The 20,135-nt window shown below is 38.6% G+C and overlaps 1 protein-coding gene and 1 non-coding gene across 5 annotated transcripts; both read left to right on the forward strand.

Annotated features, from left to right (window-relative positions):
* Positions 1–8,734: 8,734 nt before the first annotated feature.
* On the forward strand, positions 8,735–19,951 carry Esyt2 (extended synaptotagmin-like protein 2). Of its 4 annotated transcripts, none has more exons than XM_064698577.1 (11): positions 8,787–8,871; positions 9,849–9,920; positions 12,558–13,077; positions 13,776–14,327; positions 14,616–14,786; positions 15,442–15,539; positions 16,942–16,990; positions 17,288–17,464; positions 17,532–17,954; positions 18,639–19,133; positions 19,577–19,951. In XM_064698577.1, exons 2-11 carry the CDS (start codon positions 9,913–9,915, stop codon positions 19,664–19,666), a joined length of 2,583 nt encoding a protein of 860 aa, XP_064554647.1. In that variant the 5' UTR covers positions 8,787–8,871; positions 9,849–9,912; the 3' UTR covers positions 19,667–19,951. The 4 variants fall into 4 exon arrangements, with proteins under 4 accessions (XP_064554649.1, XP_064554650.1, XP_064554647.1 ...); XM_064698578.1 differs by lacking the exon at positions 15,442–15,539 and adding an exon at positions 15,030–15,115 and having other exon boundaries at positions 8,789–8,871; XM_064698579.1 differs by lacking the exons at positions 17,532–17,954; positions 18,639–19,133; positions 19,577–19,951 and adding an exon at positions 16,606–16,691 and having other exon boundaries at positions 8,735–8,871; positions 17,288–17,430.
* LOC135439929 (U6 spliceosomal RNA) lies at positions 19,263–19,369 on the forward strand. The gene has a single exon (XR_010438212.1). It is a non-coding gene; the product is annotated as a U6 spliceosomal RNA (small nuclear RNA).
* Positions 19,952–20,135: the final 184 nt, after the last annotated feature.

Consider the following 20,135-nt stretch of genomic DNA (forward strand, 5'->3'; position numbering starts at 1 on the left):
TTTGGCAATATTGCGAAAACTTTTCAATGCTTTTCCAAGCAGAAATCGTTGCTAATACTTTTGTTCTTGTTGCTGTAGCTGTTGTTTTTTGTTACTTTTTTTGTCATTTTTCATAACTTGACCTTTTTGGCCAGCGTTTGTGTCGTAAAGAATGCTTGTTATTGTTACGCTTTTATGGGCCAAAATGGTCGCACGTACATACGATAACAACAGCAGCAACAACAGCAACTACGGCGAATAGGGATAACAACCGCAACAACAACAATTTCTTCAAATACATTCTATAACCAATATAAATGTCATTTATGTTCCGGACACTTGACCATGGCCAGAAGCCGGGCAAAGGGTTCTACGGGTAAAAGCTGTCACGGTCAGCTATGTGAAATACAACAGGCAAAAGAAGGAAAATCCTGAAAAAACTAGCATAGAACAGTTGCAAGCACTTGTGCATTTGGCACAGAGAGGAGTCGCATTAGAGGGGCGTGGAGCTGGCTTCACGAGTTGCTTGTTTGAGTTAGAGTGCGATAAGCACCACACAAATGAAAGCAATAGCGCCACTTAGTGGCACTTGAGGATATGCAAAAGCGTCAGGCACTTCCGGTTTATCGTGTTGTGTGTGCGCACTGTGTGTGTTGTGTGTGCCTGCGTATATGTGTGTGTGTTTGTCACAGCCAAAAGAAGGGGGATGTGGATGTGTTTTCCAAATGCGACTGATTGTGAGTTATTTAAAGTGCACTAGATAAGCTTCAAGTGACAGCTCTAAATACATTAAGTATCTTTTGAAGCTGCAAAAGTTTATCGACAATAGATATATATATTATCTATAATAATCTCTGTAATAATATATAGTCTTTTGTTGGTGAACCTAACATTTTATTACATTTAAGTTCAAGTATCCTTAGTTAATAAACGCTCAGCAAGTATTTGAGCAGAGCTTCCGGCAATATAATAAAAGCGACACTTTAAAAAGGAGTCATGCTGTTTGCATACCCTGTTAAATATAAATTAGTGGGTATTTTAGCTGTGCTCAATACAAATAAATAAAAATATATATTATATAAATATTCAATAATAAATTCAAATAAAATAATAATATATATCATATATATATTTCTTAGATGCTTAACAATTAAATTTTCCAAAAAATTCCAAATTATTTTTATTTGTCAAAAAATTTAGACTGGATCCAGGGCATGCACACAGTTTAACAGCTTTGATTATACGATATCAACTTCTTTGAGGTTCGTCTTTTAACATTTTTTGCTTTGTTTCGTGTTTGGTGTTGTGTATATATATATATATATATATATATATATATGCTATATATATACTAACTTTCGCCTCCGCTGTTCTTATCGGCGTCGGGATGGTGTGAGATTAAAGATTGTGGGTGTGGGTGTGGGTGTGGATGGAATTCTGGGGAGGCAAGATGCCCCGCCGAATCTGGCGGCGCCTGATGTTATATGTTGTTTTTACCAACTGGATGTCTTGTCATATTTTTACGATTATTTATTTTTATTATATGAATTGCTGTTCGTATCCACTGGCATTTATTATTATGCATGTCGTGTTCTGTCGCAAAGGGAAAACAATATTTTAACCCTTTGTTGACGGATTGAAGGATTGAAGACTTGCGGTTCACTCTGTTGTTTGGCTTTGCATTTAATGTGTCATAAATATTGAAGAAACTTTGCGTTTTCCGTGACAATGTTTTACATTTTACTTATACATTGCAGACTTTTGGTCAGAGTATTCAAAACTATTAATAAAAAATCCATTGTCACATAAATTTCACGGCACACAAATATTTTTTGGATTACTATTCATTTCTTTTTGATTTTACTTCTTTTTTTTGTCTGCGCCGCGCTGTCAAATTTTCTGCCCCGTTGCGGCGTTCTTTAGGTTTATCTTTACTTTTTATATATTTTGTGTATAGCCCAATTTGATTTATTTTTAGTGTCAACAAAACTGGCACGCAAAATATGAGGCTATTAAAATTTCTTTTATCTCAGTTATATAAGCAAAAATAAACACAATTTATTGGTAGAGCTGTTAAAAAGTCTGCAGCTGACATAGAGTTAACTTATAATTGCTGTCAACTCGGATTGACACAGTTATTTTATGTACTATACTCGGTAAAAAATGTTAATGAATTTACATGTGCGTTAAAACAATGGGAGTTTTATTTCTATGCGGCCCACAACTACATAAAAAAGTGTATACGAATCTAGCCGGAAAGAACTTAAAAAAATAAACCACTTCCTTGTAAAGCTCAAAACTAATTACAAACCTGAATGAAGTCGTCAAAAAAACAATGTGGCAGACCAGCTAAGGCCTGATAATAATATATTTCAAATTGATTTTAGAGGTATTTCACACTTTTCGGAAAGTCCAACCCCTCAAATCAAAAAAAAACCATGAGGCAGACCAGCTACAGCTCTATAAACTCCACCAGCTATTATCTCTTTGGATAACATATTTCAAATTGGTTTCAGAGATATTTTACACTTTTCGGAAAGTCCATCCCTTCTTGTTGGAACTGGGAATGAGGAATTTCCTTTTTGTTGATCAGCTTTAAAATTATTTTCAGAGATCTTTGTTAAAATTCATTTGATAAGTGTTTCTTTTCCACTTTTTAGAAAGTCCATCCCTCCTTGGTGGAAATCGGGGTCAAAGATTTTCCCAAGGATCAAAGCTTCCTCGGTAGAAAATGCGGGTCAAAGCTTTTTTGGGGGCAGCTTTAAGTTTTGTCCGATCAACCTCAAAATTACATTTAAAGCCCTACAAAGAAACTTAATGAATAGGTGTTTCGCCGATTTTAAAAATTCCATTCGAGACTGTGGTAAATTGGCGGTAAACGATTCCATGAAAGTTTATTTTTTACCAACCGTTCGACTGTAAAATAAATTTCCAATGCACCCTTCGTGGATGATAATTGCGGGTAATATATCTAATTTTTTTAACACAAAACTTGCGACGGGCAAGACCGGGTAATACCCGCTAGTAATTAATATATAAAAATATGAGTTTTCAGTGCTTCGCAGATGAGTAAGCTGGGCAGCTCAAGAGTTCGAATCGTATTTTTTTAATTTAATAATTAATAATATTAAATAATGGCATGATTATGCACTTTATGAATTTACCTAATTTACTGAGAAATAGATGAATCGACTGTCAATTTAAACTTAGTTTTACATAAAAAATTGTTATAATATCCAAAACATTTAGAAATGAAATCCAAAGTGATTTTCAAATTGAATATGACAATTGCTGTCAAACTGTATGCTTTTGGCAGGCAATTTAGCAAAGCACATTTGCCCCTAAACTGTACGCATGCCTGAGCTTTGCTGTGACTCTAAATACACACAAATATTTTAATAGCTAACTTATTATTAAATATTGAAAATTTAATATTTAAAAATATATATAAATAAACTTATTAAAAAATATTGAAATTATCAAATAGAAAAAAAGTACATATAGATACATATATATAAACACACTTCACAAATATAAATTTGTATTTAATTATTGCTCGTAATTTAATTTAAATTAAAATACAATAATCAAACGCAATGATGCGACTGCACTTGCTTAATATGCAAATATTTATAGCAGCCACACACTCCATACTCATACGCATACACATACACACAAGCATATATGCATACGCTCTCACACGCACACAGAACAGTTGCTGCAACAGTTGTTCTGTCTTTTTGGCGCCAAAAATAGCAACAAGCGTAAACAAAATGCGACCTTGTGTCACAAGAAAGCGCTCAAAGCCGGAGCCAAAGCGTTTTCTCTCGCTCTTTGAGTCGCTTACAGCTACATACGTTGAATGTGGGTCACACACTGCGTTTGAGTGATTTTTGGTACATGCTGCTGTCTCTGGCAGACTTGGGTTCAGTTGTGCACGAGACGCGTGCAAAGCGCCACGTTTGTAGAGCTTGCGTCGTTTCAGCGCTCGCCGCCTGACAAATTCGGCGCGCTTTTCTTTTGTGGAAATTCCGGTTACTCGAATCAATAGCCCAGTTAAAGGACAAAAAAAAACATAATAAAAGGGAAAGGAAAAGTGTCGCCAGCAATTGTGCTTTATTTTTGGTCCTTTGTGCGGCTTTGTTAGTTGCACTTGGCCGCCATTTGTTGTTGTTTAAGTGCCAGCAGCAGCAGCGCCTGTAAAACTGTAAGCCAAATTTGCAAGTCAACATTAAAATTTGCAGTCCAAATGTAGTCCTAAGTGGCAGGTCCAACCTTTGGTTATCGCTTAAGCTGCTGTTTATCGCGATGTGTGCGTCTGTGTGTGTGTGTGTCTCTCCTTAAAAGTGAACATTGTGTATATTACGCATACGCCGCGTTGTCAACGCACAAGTGACGTGACAAGCACAAAAGGAGATGTTGCCCGACAGCAAAAGCTGACGCAAACACACAGACAGTCGCGCTGACAGACGGACAGTCGCCACAGTCGCTGCGACGGACATTTATGACAAGCCAAAGGATCGCACGAGCTTTTTGTTGTGCCTGCCTGCACTTGACGCCGGCCATAATTAAAGTGTAACCGCATTTTAGGCGTGTGGCGCCACAAGAGACCTTGCTGTGGGCGTGGCACACTTTATTGTAGCAGTTATAGTCGTTACTGTTGCGACTGGCCACGTATCCATTTTTGTCAACTGTCAACTCTGTCAGCGAGAATTTCCATTTGACACAGATCCCAACTTTTCGACAGCCACAAATTTGGCAGACAAATTCACTTTAGATCTGTGTCCAGTTATTAGAATCGGGGTTGAAATCGCTCAAGTAGATAATAATTTAATTTAATTAATTTAGAATATATTATATTTTATAAGTGCAGCTCTCTCAAAAGTATGTTATTCTAAATATAGTGAGTACCTTCTAATAAAAATCTACAAAGCCTGTAAGTCCTCAACACACGCACAAAGATAGTCTTGCTATAGATATCAATAGCGTTAAATAAAAGTAATTATTCTACTTATTGTAAGCATAGGTTATAAATAACTGAAAACATCGGTAAATGACCCTATGGAAAACGAATGTGTAGAAATTAAGTTATTTCGAGATCAATCTTGGAATTTAATTTTGTATACCCGTGACTAACATTTGCTGTTACCTTGAGAGGTATCTTGCAGTCGATCATTTTGCAGTTCCGACTTCCTAATTGTTTTCCTTTGCCGCTCCCAATGATTTTTGTGCGTGCCCACAATCTCTTATTTTTATTTCGTGTTGGTTTTTGTACATTGAAGCACCTGTGCTTGGTCTGCTACCAACTCCCAGCTCGATACCCCCCGCTCTCTCTGAGCCTTGAAATTTATCGCTTTTTTATTGGACAACCAACAGGAAAACTTGTGTTTAATTCATAAGCAAAACATCCCATTGTACTGTTAGTTTGGTTTTTCTTTCTCTGCTTTTAACATTGGCTTCTCGTCCGGCGGGCGGCTGATTAAGACGATAATAATGTCTATTAATATTAAACAAGAAGCCCCCTCACGCCACGCCCCTGGCATGCTTTTGGGCTCTAGTCTGCGTGTGAGTCTATGAAGAAGTTGGAAGCTAATTGAATGGCCCGGCCTTTGGGTAACTTAAGTGTGTGGCGTAGGCTTCATTTGCGGCCCAACTTATGCTTGCTTTACATATATTTTATATGTATCCCTGCGGCCATTTTATGGACACATCATCAACAGACGCGCACATGTCGCTGCATACTCCTAACTAAAATACACAACTTTAATTTTAATACGATCTTCCGGCAAAAAAAATTAAATACACACACAAATTTCACATGGCTTTTATCCTTTAATGGGCTGACCCTATACCCCACGGGAGGCAGGCATAAAAGCTTCTGGAATATAGTTTAAATATTGAATGTGATGTGTGAGTGCGTGTGTGTGTTTGTCGCACACTCAATCCATGCTTCGTAATGCAAATTGCATTATATTCCAGAGGGTTGCAGCGGTTGACATGGAATGCCTCAAGTTGTTTTTGTGGGTTAGCTAAAATCAAGCGAAGGTCCACGTTGCGGCTGCTTCCAATCTGATGACGTTATTATGGGAGAATTCAAATGGAGAACAACAAGTGGACTCGCTAGGCCGAACATTAAGTACTCTAAATCTCTATAAGCTTCGGAGGGATATAAAATAAATAAAACAAATAAATGTAAATAGACAGATATGGCTAAGACGACTCAGCTCGTCGTCCTTATCAAGAATATATATACTTGATGGGGTCGGAGATACCTCTTTCTGTCTGTTAAATCATTTTTGTTGTTGTCCTTTTTGCCCACTTTCAATAGGCTTAAACAGGGTATGAATAATTTTTGGATAATGAACTTTCTTTCTGATTAACCATATGACCTTGAAAGCGTAACACAGCTCATAAAAAACGTTTCTCGGCCTGAGTTCTTATAGAGTAAGATTTTATGAGTCATCTAGTGTTAGTGTCAACAAATTACGTTTTATAATTCCCATGTGGTTCTAGCACTAATTAAGTATTGTATGTGGGTTCATGTCTAGGCTAAGGGAGTGTACCTCTAACTAGCTATTAAATGCTAGCGCAGCAACACGTGAATGTCCTTGTTTTTATCGTTCTTGTTAGATCCAATCAACTATTCAATTTATAGTGCATGACTAATTCAGTTAATTAACTCAATTTGTTTCCGCTTATGTCTCAGTAATCAATCGCGCAACTGAAGCTCGCTTAAAAGGTGCCACGCCCTCTTTGCCTGGCCTGTGGCAACTAACAACTGCTTGACAATTTGTTACGTTTATGCTGCGATTTGATTCGATTTGCTTGGCTGCGTGTCCATAAATCAGAGGCTAACGTGACGTCATTTATCCGAGAGCAAACAAACAAAACAAAAAGAGAACAAAAAGAGTGAAAAGAAAACGAAGGATGCCCTTAAGGACTTGTTTACCCAGTTGCCGTCGAGCGCCGCCCCTGGCGCCCGTCAACCTTGTGACCCCAATTGATGTTGTTGCAGGTTCTTGTGGCGTGTTGGGCACGATGTCTCTGAATCGTTGTGCGGGGCGACAATCAATAGGCAAACATCAAAGTTTATTGTTCAATCACGACATCAGTTCCAGTGCACAGTTCAAAGTTGAAAGCCCCCGATCTCATTATGCATACGCCGCGTGTGCCGAGTCGAACTACTAAAAACTTATTCAAGACGTGGCAAATCAAATATTTATAAAGCAATTAAATCACGAGACATGCAACGAGCATTGCAGATGAGCGCGTGAAACGGGTGACAGCGTGAAATTTGGTTCTCAAACAGAAGAAAGTCGTGTACTATGCATATATAGATCTGAGAGGAGCCCTATAGAGTATATCTTAGTCTATGCGAGCACTAACGGTATCTCCACTCTCCAGACCTAGAAGATTCATTAAATTAATATGAATAATTATTTTCTCATCGATTCCTTCCTTAAGGGATATAGAAACAGGTCTTACACACATATGTATATGTATTTACCAGATCTCATGTCCATGAAGTCACGAGAAAACAAATGTGTTCAAATAACTTCCCATTGGATCCATCCCTAATTGGCAGGCGCTAATTTTAGGGCCCATAGCATGCAGGACATCCTGTGCAAGCGCACAAGGCGAATTACTGGCAAATTTTAAATTCCCGAGGAGCGGCATTTGATGCAACATTTTCCAGGCATTTGTCAGGCATTTGCCAGGCATAGCCTGCAGCAGCAAATGCAGAAACAGCAGCAACAGCAGCAACAGCAGCAGCAACAACAATGTGTGTCCTTCAACAACAAGAGCTGCCTGCCTTTTGCCTTCCTTTTTTACCTTCCTGCCAGGCACACAATGTGCAGCAACGTGTGCGTATCTGCGCGCGTCTGTGTGTGTGGGGCGGTGTTGAAGGCCATATTAAAGTTTGGCCCAGCTGTAGTTTATTTGCATCTGATATGCGCTTTTTGCGGCGCGTTGTTTACCTTTTAATCTGCGCTGGCGGGCATTAAAAATGCGTATGCCACGATTATTACTCATACGTCACGTGTTACGCGCACATTTGTTATTTATGAAAATCGTTCGTTTCCGTTGCTTAAGTCTGCAGCTTAATAACGAATGCTCCCGTCGCCAGTCGAAATTAGCTAAGGGATGCCATCAGAGCACAGGATCCGCACCTATGCCCACCACAAATAGTAACAATTAACAATTAACATTCGACCCGGCTGCTGTCTGCATAGTTACCTAATGATTACACTGTCCAACAAATAAGCTATGCTTGTAATAGCTGTGTATAGCAATTAAATAGAGTTACATATGTAAACTATTTACACTTGGAAGCAAAATATTTTGTTAATCGATTTTATAAAAATAACTTATAAGCACATTCTTTTCAAAAATAATAACAAAAATAATTTAAAGTATAAATTTAAAATATTTTATTTCAATTCGGTAAATTCAAATTTGAAATGGTTTTTATTTTTTAAGCAAGTTTTTGAGCATTTCATTAACTGTTGTCACACAAAAGGCAGCTTTTATAAACGGAAAAATGAGATAAAATTTTTGATGTGTTAACCAGTGTAGCCCAGTCTACCTAGGCTGGGTCTACCCCATGGCGGCAAAGAAACTACACAGCTGAGACGCGCATCGCCCGGCTGCTGTGCGAAGCTTTTGCTCAACACCAAAAGCTTTCACTCAAAGCCCAAAAACTTCTAGTGGCTGCCGCTCAAAATTTCAGTTCAGTTTTCAAAACGTCGCCGTCGACGCAAAGTCGTCAAACGCGTCGCGCAATCTACAAAAAAAGAAAAATTGCAAAGAGCGCAGTTTTACAAAAAAAAAAAAACAAGTAAATATAAAAGAACATTAAAATTCGTATACAGTTTATAAAGTTTTGTTTGGGTGCGTATATAATTTTGTAATTTGCCATGTTGTTTCTCAATGCGTTATCAGAATCCGGTTTCAAAAACATACTCAACAAATGTGTTGTGTTTATTTGTTGTTGCACAAATGAAAATTAGAACTTGATAAAAATATACAAATTGTATTCCATATTGGCAAGTTTGTATATACTCTATGCCACATAAGAATTTCAGATACTCGCATACATGTATCTATATGTGTGTATTTATAAGTGTGTGCGAGTGTGTATTCGAAATGAAAGTCGTTTTCATACGTGCTCATTTATAAAGACTTAGATATGCATACAGATTGTTAAAATATGTAATTGATTACCAATTGCAATATGAAATTCCAATTGTAAAAAAATATTTCTAATTCAAAAGAAAAATTATAAGACCCAAAATAAAATCTGACAACTTTGAAATATTTCTGGATTAAAAATAGCTCGTTTTCATACTAATTTTTATAAGAGGGCACAATTCATGTGACAAGAATTTTAAACATGATTCAAGCGATTTCTTATAAACTCATAACCGAACCCCTATTTAAGCTATAATTCTTGATTATAATATATACTGGATTTATAGGCTATACATACCTAAATCTTATTCATTTAATGTTTTACTATATTTTTGAGCCTTCCTTATCTTGTTGGTTTGTGCCTAGATTTTTGTTACTCAGCTAGAAAATATTTTTAAAAAAATTGTTGTCATATTTAAAAGTCATTTTAATTTTATATATATTTTAAATGTTTCTAATTTTTCTAAATAAAATAATATTTATTTTCGGCTCATACATTCTTATTTAAATTAATTTTAAATTATAACTTAAATTTTTATTTTTACAATCAAAGTTATAATTTTTACTTGGTTATGCTGAATAATATTTTATTAATTTATACAATTGATATACAACATTATTATTATTAACTTTATAAATTTGTATTTATGTTTATTTTCTAATCTTTCATTTTACAGCACACGCAAATTGCACATACACAACTGCAACACTAAGAAGAAGAACGCACTATAACAACAAAACATGCTGAGGTGATTTATTTTTTATACCCCTACAGAGGGAATTATTTACTTTTTTATATTATTCACAATCATCTATTATTCACCACAAAAACACAGCGAGCGGGTCACGCCTATATAATATAAAAAAAATAAAGGAAATCAAAATAGTATATTAAAACTACAACAACAGCAATCAGAAGACGACGTCATTCTATAAAAACGCAGACCAACTTACAGGGAGAGAGAGAGAGAGGCAGACCGAGAGAGAGAGAGAACGTGAAGAAGCAACAAATATGAGAATAGTCGTTAGGCTGGTTCAAGTTCTTGACCATGGGATGCCAATTGAACAGCTTTTGGAGGTAGACCGCGTTAAAGTTATGTCAGACTTGACTCTCTCTCTCTCTCTCTCTCTCCCCTCTCTCTCTCTCTCTCTCTCTCTCTCTCTCTCTCTATTTGTTGTTTGTTTTTGTTTGCCAGACTTTGATGGCAATCAACAGGTGCCCAGAGACCCAAACAAATTACCGCAGGCCCCATGACAATTGTCGCACCACGCGAGCCACTTGAATGAGAAGTGAAACAAGGCGGAATGAAGCGAGCTTGGAAATCGGAGCTTTGACGACGCCTAGCTACCGCATAAAATATTTAACGGGGGGTTAGGAACCACCCACACAAAAACTGAACTCAATGTTAAATCGTTACGACAAAAGCTCTTTATTTTGATAAAAATCCTATTTCAAAAGTAGAGACAATGGCAAAAGTTGATTCTTTAAATATTTTAGACAATGTACATCATTCAACTTTTTCAAATGGGCCAAACTTAAGGCGACGCCTATGGGCGTGGCAGCGGTAAAACTCAAATGAATAACACAAACAAAACAACAAAACGAGAACAAAAAGTCAACAAGGCGCCGGCAACGTTAAGAAGTTTGTAAATTTGAGATCCCAAAGGCTTTAAAATACAGGTGGTTTAATTCCTGATGTTACGAGTGTTCGATTCCTGGTTTAATTCCTGATGCACCCTTGGGTGCATAGAAATTCATAATATTCGCACATTGAAGCACATACAAAGTCGAAGAGTCTGAGGCTTCTCCCCACTCACTCATGGTATTTAAAACCATTATTTTCAGTTTCTTTTTATTCAGACTTATCCTTTACTGTCAAAATCTTAGCTAAATTTAATAAAGCGTCAATTTTGTAAACGTCTGCCAGGATTTTATGCAAATGTGGCAACGCCGCAATGTTATGTTGGCCGCAGTCCGTTAACTAGTTGGCAAAAGTTATCGATCGATTGTAAAGCTATGAAATAAATGTTTATTGAAAGCTGGCCAACATATTTTAAAATAATTAATATTAATATTAATATAAATCATCTCCATATATAAAACTGTTTGTCCTGACTGACTGACTGACTGACTGACTGATTGGTGATTAACGCACAGCCCAAAGCCGTAAGAGCTAGGAAGCTGAAATTTAAACTGTAGTTACCTTATGGGATGAAGGTGCACGTTAAGACGGTGTTTCGGGATTTTCCACCCGCATGGATGAAAAAGTCTTTTGAAATGAAACATTATTATTTAGCATCCGATCGGCCTCAAAATCATTCTCAAAGATCTTGGTTTAAATACATTTGACAGGTGTTTCACATTTTTCGAAAAATACATTCTTCCTTGTTGGAAATAGGGGGGAAAGACTTGGTGGGTGACGTTTCGCCTTTAAATGCATTTCCAAAAATCTAAACGAAAAATCATTAGAGACGTGTTTCACGCTTTTCGCAAAATCAAAGCATTCTCGATGGAAAATGCATTTTAAAGATTTTTTGGACAAGTTTTAAGTTTTGTAATGAATACGTGAATGCATTCTTGGGTGGCAAATGCCCAAATGCGGGTAAAACGTTTAATAAACAAAAGATTATTGTGCAGCTTCAAGATTCTCACCCCAAGACTAACATAAGCCGAAACCGTTGATTCCAACACTTATGCAGCTCAAGATGGTAGGGGTAGATTTCAATTTCCCACGAGCGTGTACTTAGTGGAAAAGCAATAAATTATATAGCATGTATATATAATTTATATAATTAATTCGGTGCAGCCGTTTATTCAGTGCATCTTGTAAAGTGGCAGCCCTAAAAACTAAAAAAAAAAAATAACAGACAAGTCGACTTTGTTTTTAGAATTTAAGCATATGTTTTCAACCCGAGGCATGATCAGTAATACAATAAGTATTGCAGTTCAGATTATGTTACGAACAGCAAGGCAAAGTCAAGGTGCTCGCTCTTCAATGTAGAGGCCAGCTTGCTGTGGGCTCAACAGGTGCTTGTTGTAGTTGCCGCTTGCCACATGCCACTTGACAGTTGCCAGTTGAAAGTGGCACAAAAATGGTGTTAATTTGCTTGGCCCACGCGACGTATGAGTAATACGTGAGCATATAATAGAAATTGCCAGCCAGGTAAACACAAATTGTGTACGTTCACAACATTTTAGCCGGCAACAAGTTTACTGCACTCTCTATAGACCCGCATCTCATGATGACATCATCGGCTGGGGCCGTGCTTTGCCGGCTGTGCTAATGAATCAGCTGCCTTCATTTAAGCTAATATAATTGACAACAACAACAACAGTTTTAAAGATTATAATAATAACTATTATTTTACTTCTCTCATTATTGCAGCGATAAGAACGAAGCTGAGTCGAGCACGCCTCTGGCCGATTTCATTGTGCCGCCGGATCCGGAGCGGGTGGAGGAGCCAATCGTGCCGCTGGCACAGCTGCCCAAAATGAGCGAAACACCCGCATTGCCAATTGCCACGCCCACGGCAACACCAACAAGCACAGGCACAGGCGCAGGCACAGCGACACCAACGACTGCAAATGGCAACACAACTGTGGCCAGGAGCCGCTCCAGCGGTGAGGACGGCATCTTCTCGGTGCTCTACTCGGTGGGCAAGAAGGTGGCCATTGTGGGCTCAATTTATCTGGTCGGATATATGGGCTGGTCTGTGGCCTGGCTTATAGCGCCTGTCATTTTGTCCGTGGCCCGCGATCAGCTGGCGAAGACATCAGCGAAGAAGCGCGACATTGCCAAGGCATCGGCGCTGGCCTCCGAGAAGGATGTGATCCTGGCGCGCATCGACGAGCTGCCCGCCTGGGTATATTTTCCCGATGTTGAGCGCGCCGAGTGGTTAAATAAGGTAAGCTCTCCAGCCTGACTAACCCGCGTCTATATATTCAAATCATGTTTCGATAAAGTATTTAAGTTTCTCTATGCAGACACTGAAAATCCCAAGGTTAATAATAAATCTAAATTTAATTTATAGTTGACTTCTACTAACCTTGTCCGTCAATCCGCTCGTCCGTCTGTTACTATGCAAACCAGATTCTCAGTTTTAAAGCTATAGTCATGAATCTTTGCATAGGTCCGTCCTAATGTTGTAGGCAGTATATATGTATGTCGGAACCGGCCGGATCGGACCATTAAATCTTCTTAATATCGGACAATTCTATCATGAAGTTGCCATAAGAACTATCAGTTAAACATGAAGTTATTTTATTAAAAACCTTTTTGTTTATCAAGACAACTTGACAAATCCCGGCATTTTTTTCAGTTATGCTAAGGTTGAAAATCTTATCAACATCGCACAACTAAGTATATCGAAAATCAGGCTTTTTTTATGTTTTTAAAGATAACTTGAAGTCCTTTTTAGATTTGTGTACTCAATTTAAAATTATGTTTTAAATCCATCCTATCTGCAATTATTTTGTATCCCAGTTATATTCACATTTGCTTATGAACTTTGCTCAAAAATGTTTCTGAAAATATTTTTGGGAATACGCTTAGCTTTAAAAACATTAAGACCGCCAGATTAAACACTTTTTATCCTCCCAATAGATTCTGAAGCAAGTGTGGCCCAATGCCAACCATTTCGCCCGCTCCCTGGTCAAGGAGACGATTGAGCCAAATGTGGCTTTGGCCCTGTCGCAGTACAAGATGCACGGCTTCCGCTTCGATCGGATCATATTGGGCACAATACCGCCGCGCATTGGCGGCGTGAAGATCTACGATAAGAACGTGGACCGAAATGAGATTATAATGGACCTGGACCTATTTTATGCCAGCGATTGCGATATCAACTTCTACTTGGGTGGCATGAAGGGCGGCATTAAGGATTTCCAGATACACGGCTGGGTGCGCGTTGTGATGAAGCCACTGATACGCTCCATGCCGCTGGTGGGCGGACTCCAGATATTTTTCCTAAACAATCCCAATATTGACTTCAATCTGGTGGGTGTGATTGACTTTATGGACATGCCCGGACTGTCGGATCTGTTGCGTCGCATCATTGTGGAGCAGATTGGCAATGTGATGGTGCTACCCAACAAGCTGCCCATATCCCTCAGCGAGGAGGTCTCCGCTGTGGCGCTCAAAATGCCCGAGCCTGAGGTGGGTCGCAAAAATTATTATCTGCATACACATACAGATATAAATATATATAGAAGACTAACCGATTTTTAAAGCCGTAAATACTAGATATTTGAATATTACGGATTTTTTGCAAAACTCCATTTAATACCAGAAACTTTTTTATTCGATCGGCCTCAAACTAATTTTCAACAATCCTTGTGAAAAAAACACAGGTCCTAAGCTGAACTCGATTGGCTTCCATGTAAACCCGAGCAAAGCCGGCCAATATTTTAGTCATTTATAATATTATAGATATTTTTATTACAGGGTCTGTTGCGTATACACGTCGTGGAGGCAAAGAATCTGATGAAGAAGGACATCAGTATGCTCGGCAAGGGCAAATCGGATCCGTACGCCATTATCAATGTGGGCGCACAGGAGTTCAGGACGCAGATCATTGATAATAATGTGAATCCCAAGTGGGATTATTGGTGTGAGGTACGTAGGCTGGCTGCTATGAAACTGCCATGAGACAGCGTTGCTTTTTGTAGTTTGTTGTTGCCGTTGCCCATCGATTGCTGCATGCTACAAAACACACGCACATAAACACACACCCAATCAATACCCATGAACTTGATATGCCGTAGAATTTTGTTTTTCTATTTTCATTTATAATTTTCATGCATATTTCTTGACATTATGTACTCGTATTTTGTTTGTGCGTCTCGCGCCTGCCACTAGGCGCCAGTTTTTATTGAAATGGGTCAATGGGTCGACATACTATTGAAGGACTCGGATGATTCCAAAAAAGACGAGAGCCTCGGCAGGTAAGCTATAAATTTAACTAAAAACAAAAACAAGATCTCTATGGGTTCGGCTTACAACGTTCAGTTGGCACTCAACTTACGATACCCTATCCGATTTCCCATCCCCCCAAATTCACCGTACATCATATGTGAGTAATATCAGTAATATATATGTTGGCTACCGTGTTGTATTAGTGCATGCTTTGTTCTAACTCTGAATAGGATTATACGTTTTGCTCTTGCTGTCAAGTTTAGCCAATGCTCCCTCTCTCTCTTTCTCTCTATCTCTCTCTATCTCTGTCTTTCTCTGTCTTTCTATTTGATCTTCAACACACTTGTTTTTCTAGGCGTCTATTTTTACCACCATTAACCACTTGGTTGGTTTTTCTTTGTGGGACTATGATCAAAGTATGCCAGGCGTACAGGCCGATGATGTATTGGGCAGGTTGTATTGCGGCAGGAGGCTGCATTGTTATTAAATTACTTTTATTGCCGTTTTTAGTTTCAGTTATGTTCCATCTTGTTTGCAAGTTATACCTCCCAATAAACTAAGTACTAAATAGCATTTACTAACTAATCAGACAAATGACTGTGATTTGACCTTTTAACTATGATTCAACATGAAGTGAATCAAATTACGGAAAATTCAAATGTTTATTGTAACGCGCGTTACCATCACGATAAACTTTGACTGGTTCAGTAACAATATGCAATGGTCGCTCGTATGCTTCGTTCTAAAAAGTTGTATATTAAACCGAATTTAAAAAATAAAAACAAAAAAATAATAAGCTCTAATTTCCAACCATTCACTGGCCCCCAGCTTGCATTCCGTTTATCATCATCCTGTCAACGTACTGCCAAGATGTTATGCAAAGGTGGCAACGTCACATAACTAAGTTGTCGGAGGAGTCCCTTGGAATCATAGTCAGACTCATGGCAGACAAGTTTTTAATGAACTCAGGTGAAATGCATTCTCAGGTGGGCAACACTGCAGTTCTCTCATCTTGTGGAATTTGTAACTGTCTGCCGAATGTTAGCCATAAGATTAGTTGACAAGAACATTTAAATAGAAGTTAAATAGAGTGCTAAGGAGTTCTTTTAATGATATGTTTGTTTGATGCCGTGACTACCCCAACTAAGAATTTCTGGAAACACCAAACATATCCTTCTATTTGCTTTCGTACATCTAAGTAATGACTGCATTTTCTCATTCGTCAAACAGTTAGTGATAAGCTTAAAACTCAACAAAAACTGACCGCTAAACGCAACTGCTAAACACCTCATACTAACTACTAAATAATACTAAATAATACTAAAAATACTAACTCTGCATGCGCCGAAACACGCACTCACAGCCAGCTGAAGCACCCTGTACTGAACACTGCATGCCCTGAAGTGTAATTGATGTAGATTGATTGACTTGAATTAATGCCACTGTACATACGTAACAACCCGCTCAATACTAACAGTATTAATACAATATCTTCCATCTATTTAACTGAACGGATAAGGCTGTGGTTGAGGTCTCACAACGTGCCATACTCGTGCTTAGGCTCTTTGATTGGGATCGTACAAGTGATGACGAGTCGCTCGGCAGGTTAGGCAATCGTTTTCTCAACAACATCAATGAGTATCCGACAGAAAATGAAAAACACATCCAAAACAATACTCTTTATCCACTGAGCCCAAACAGACCACACAATTCTCACAGTACTCAATCCGCAAACAGTTTTTCCAAAGCTCCACTTTTTGGCCTGAGACCCGCTTAACACTTAACAAGAATTTTAAGTTATCAAATTTTAAAAATAGTTTATACTTAATATAATTGTTATTTCCATCGCCTGCAGAGCCTCCATCGATATATCCAGCGTTATCAAGAAGGGCGTTCTAGATACTGTAAGTAATATTTAATAGAAGCTGACAGCAGAGTGATAAATTCTTAGCTCAGCGCTTAGAGGAATGCTGAATTTTCTATAGTAAACTGAAATTGTAGAATTCCACTTGAACGGGTGGAAAACGCGTAATTACGCAATATCAATATTGAGGCGGGATAAAAGTCAGAGCAAAGATTTTATTTTTCTGCATCAACTTCCGTTTTTGTTTCACTCACCACCTTGGGTGGAAGATGGGTGAAATTCAAATTTTAAGGCAATATAAAGATTTTCGTAAAAAACACTATTCATGCTTCCACAGTGGCTTACTCTAGAAGATGCCAAGCATGGCGATCTGCATGTACGTCTGCAATGGTATAAACTGACCGCGGACCCGAATGATCTGCAGCAAATCTTACTGGAAACGCAGCTGCTGCGTGTGACGACCATGAGTTCGGCTGTGCTAAGCGTTTTCATTGACTCGGCTAGGCATCTGAAGGTAAATAATATCACTCAGTTGGCTGTCAATCGGAATCTTGAAATCATTTCGTTTAAATCCTACACAGCAAGCACGTTCCAACTCCAAGCCCGATCCCTATTTGGTTTGCAGCGTCAATAAACAAAAGAAACAGACTGCAATGATCCTCCGCGATGATTCGCCCGTGTGGGAGCAGGGTTTCACCTTCCTGGTGAACAATCCGGACAACGAGTGCCTGAACATTAAGATCTATGATCAGAAGACAGGCAACGATATCGGCCAATATACCTACACACTGAGCACTCTGCTGAAACAGTTCAACATGGAAGTCATACAGCAACCCTTCCAACTGCAGAAGTCTGGACCCGAATCGAAACTATATATGTCACTATCTCTGCGCATTTTGAAGGCTGGCGAAATCGTTAAGGAATCCGAATCCTCGGAGCAGGTGGCAGCCCTGCAACGCAGCACCTCCACCGACGTGCCAGTACTGTCCTCCCAGTTATCCAAGGTAATCAAATCTTGAATATATGATATATATTTGGCGTATAAGCAGAATCTTTCTGATTTATTCATCCGCAAAGATAATGTACAGCGAACTGTTCCTTCTCATTTACAAGGATCAATGTAAAAATCCACTGTATAGAAATGTCAGTACGGGTGAATTATAACTTGACCATATATATGGTCTCGTCCATCTGAATAACCATTCTGAGATTCATTTTGGACTACATTTTATGATTTGAAGAATTCAAAGCGTGATGATGTAAATCAAAATATTATATTGTCTGTAGGCCAGAGGGGCTTTCGTAGTCAAGCACACTCTAGTGCAGCATTTCCACTTGTTTCTAATTGATAGTTGCCGTGACTTTCAATCATAATTTTCATACGGCATAATTTTGTTGTGAATTTTCAAAAATCATGTAATAATGAATTAATTAATGAATTATAACCGCATTCCCTCAACGCATCCGTTGACCGCCAATCAGTCAGTCAATTAGTCTTAATTAGGATTTGCGACATCGATTTTTCGTATAATTATATGCAATCATAATAGGTTGAAATGTTTGTTAATGTTTGCTGGTCCAGCAAAATATGTATATATAGATTTAAGCACACTGCCTGCCCACCTACCTCACCGTAACATCTCCATCTGTTACCTGTTTAATTCGTTATTGGTTCTGCCTTTGATTAGGACGATCAGCCGAAGAGCAAACGCCTTTCCGCAGAGGCTCCGATTGGCGAGGAGGAGGCCGTCAAGAGTTCGCCAGTGATTCCGGCATCCGCATCCCTGGAGAAGCCAATTAGCGAGGTTGTCAGCTCGATGCTGACACATCGTATGCCCGAAACGACCTCAACTGCCGGGGAGCATGGGCTTGGTCGCATACAGCTGTCCATCACGTACTCGGAACAGCGCCAGAAGCTCGATGTAACCATACACAAGATAATGAATATACCGTTGCGTGATCCCAGCAGCATACCGGATCCATATGTCAAGCTGTATTTGCTGCCTGGTCGCACCAAGGAGTCCAAGCGCAAGACCAGCATCATCAAGGACAACTGCAATCCCGTCTATGACGCATCCTTCGAGTACCTCATCTCGATTGCCGAGCTGAGGCACACGGCACTCGAGGTTACCGTCTGCACACAGAAGGGTTTCCTATCCAGCGGCAGTCCCATCATTGGCATGGTGAGTGAGCAGGTCAAAAACCAACCCCTAGTTGACTACCTGAGCGCGCCAGCAGCCGCTCGCTTGTAATTCCCAACAGCTTCTTTGGCCTCAGCTGCATTTATATAGCTGGTTTTTTGGTCTACATTCGTTCTTGCTTCGGCAGAACATATACTAAAATTGGAACGATACAGAGAAGATTAGCATGGCCCCTGCGCAAGGATGACACGCAAAATCGTGAAGCGTTCCACATTTTTTTGTATAAATATTATACACTTGCCAAGGGTATAATTTTTTCTCATTAAATTTTTAATGCCTTGAAGGCAACTTTGTCCGAACACAAAGTATATTTGTATATATTTTTAATCAGTGTATAGGGTATGCAATCTTCGGCACTCAAAAAAAAAATAGTTCTTTGTGTTTTTTTTTTTTTAATAAATTTTCTATTATTTGTTATTTTGCAGCTTAAATTACCTTTGGATGACAGCGATATTACAGCGCCCGCTGGCCTAAAGTCCTGGTTTGATCTGCAGCCAGAGCTGAAGCACGAGTGAATCAGCTGGGGGAAATTTGAATTATTCATCAGGAATCACAGTCAGCTGAATCTGAACTGAACATTTGTCATTGTTTTGTATTTAATTTGTGTATAAAAGTAAATTGTATTTATGACTCTCTTAAGCAACACTGGTTGGTCTTTCAACACTAGAACCAAAACTCTCTTAGTCGTGCCTCTGAATCTGTATTTTCTATTGTAGTTTAAATAACGCGAACAATTTGTGTTTACAACTGTAATTAATGTGTCTTTAACAAATAAAAAAATATTCATTTTACAAAAATAATCGTAAGAATCTGATTTTTCCAGATATTATAAACTGTTTTAAACGACGCCGCCAAATTTGCTTATCTACATATATTTTTCATTTTTACCACGCAGAAAGTGGACGTAGGCAAAATATAAAGATATTTAGATGATCTCATCAAAAACAAATGTACTTACAATTCCAGCCTTTCAACTTTAGACTT

The sequence above is a fragment of the Drosophila montana genome, unplaced genomic scaffold (assembly GCF_035044405.1).
Source record: "Drosophila montana isolate Dmon_TW-CO22-7 unplaced genomic scaffold, ASM3504440v1 contig_779_1, whole genome shotgun sequence".
NCBI classification, from domain to species: Eukaryota; Metazoa; Arthropoda; class Insecta; order Diptera; family Drosophilidae; genus Drosophila; species Drosophila montana.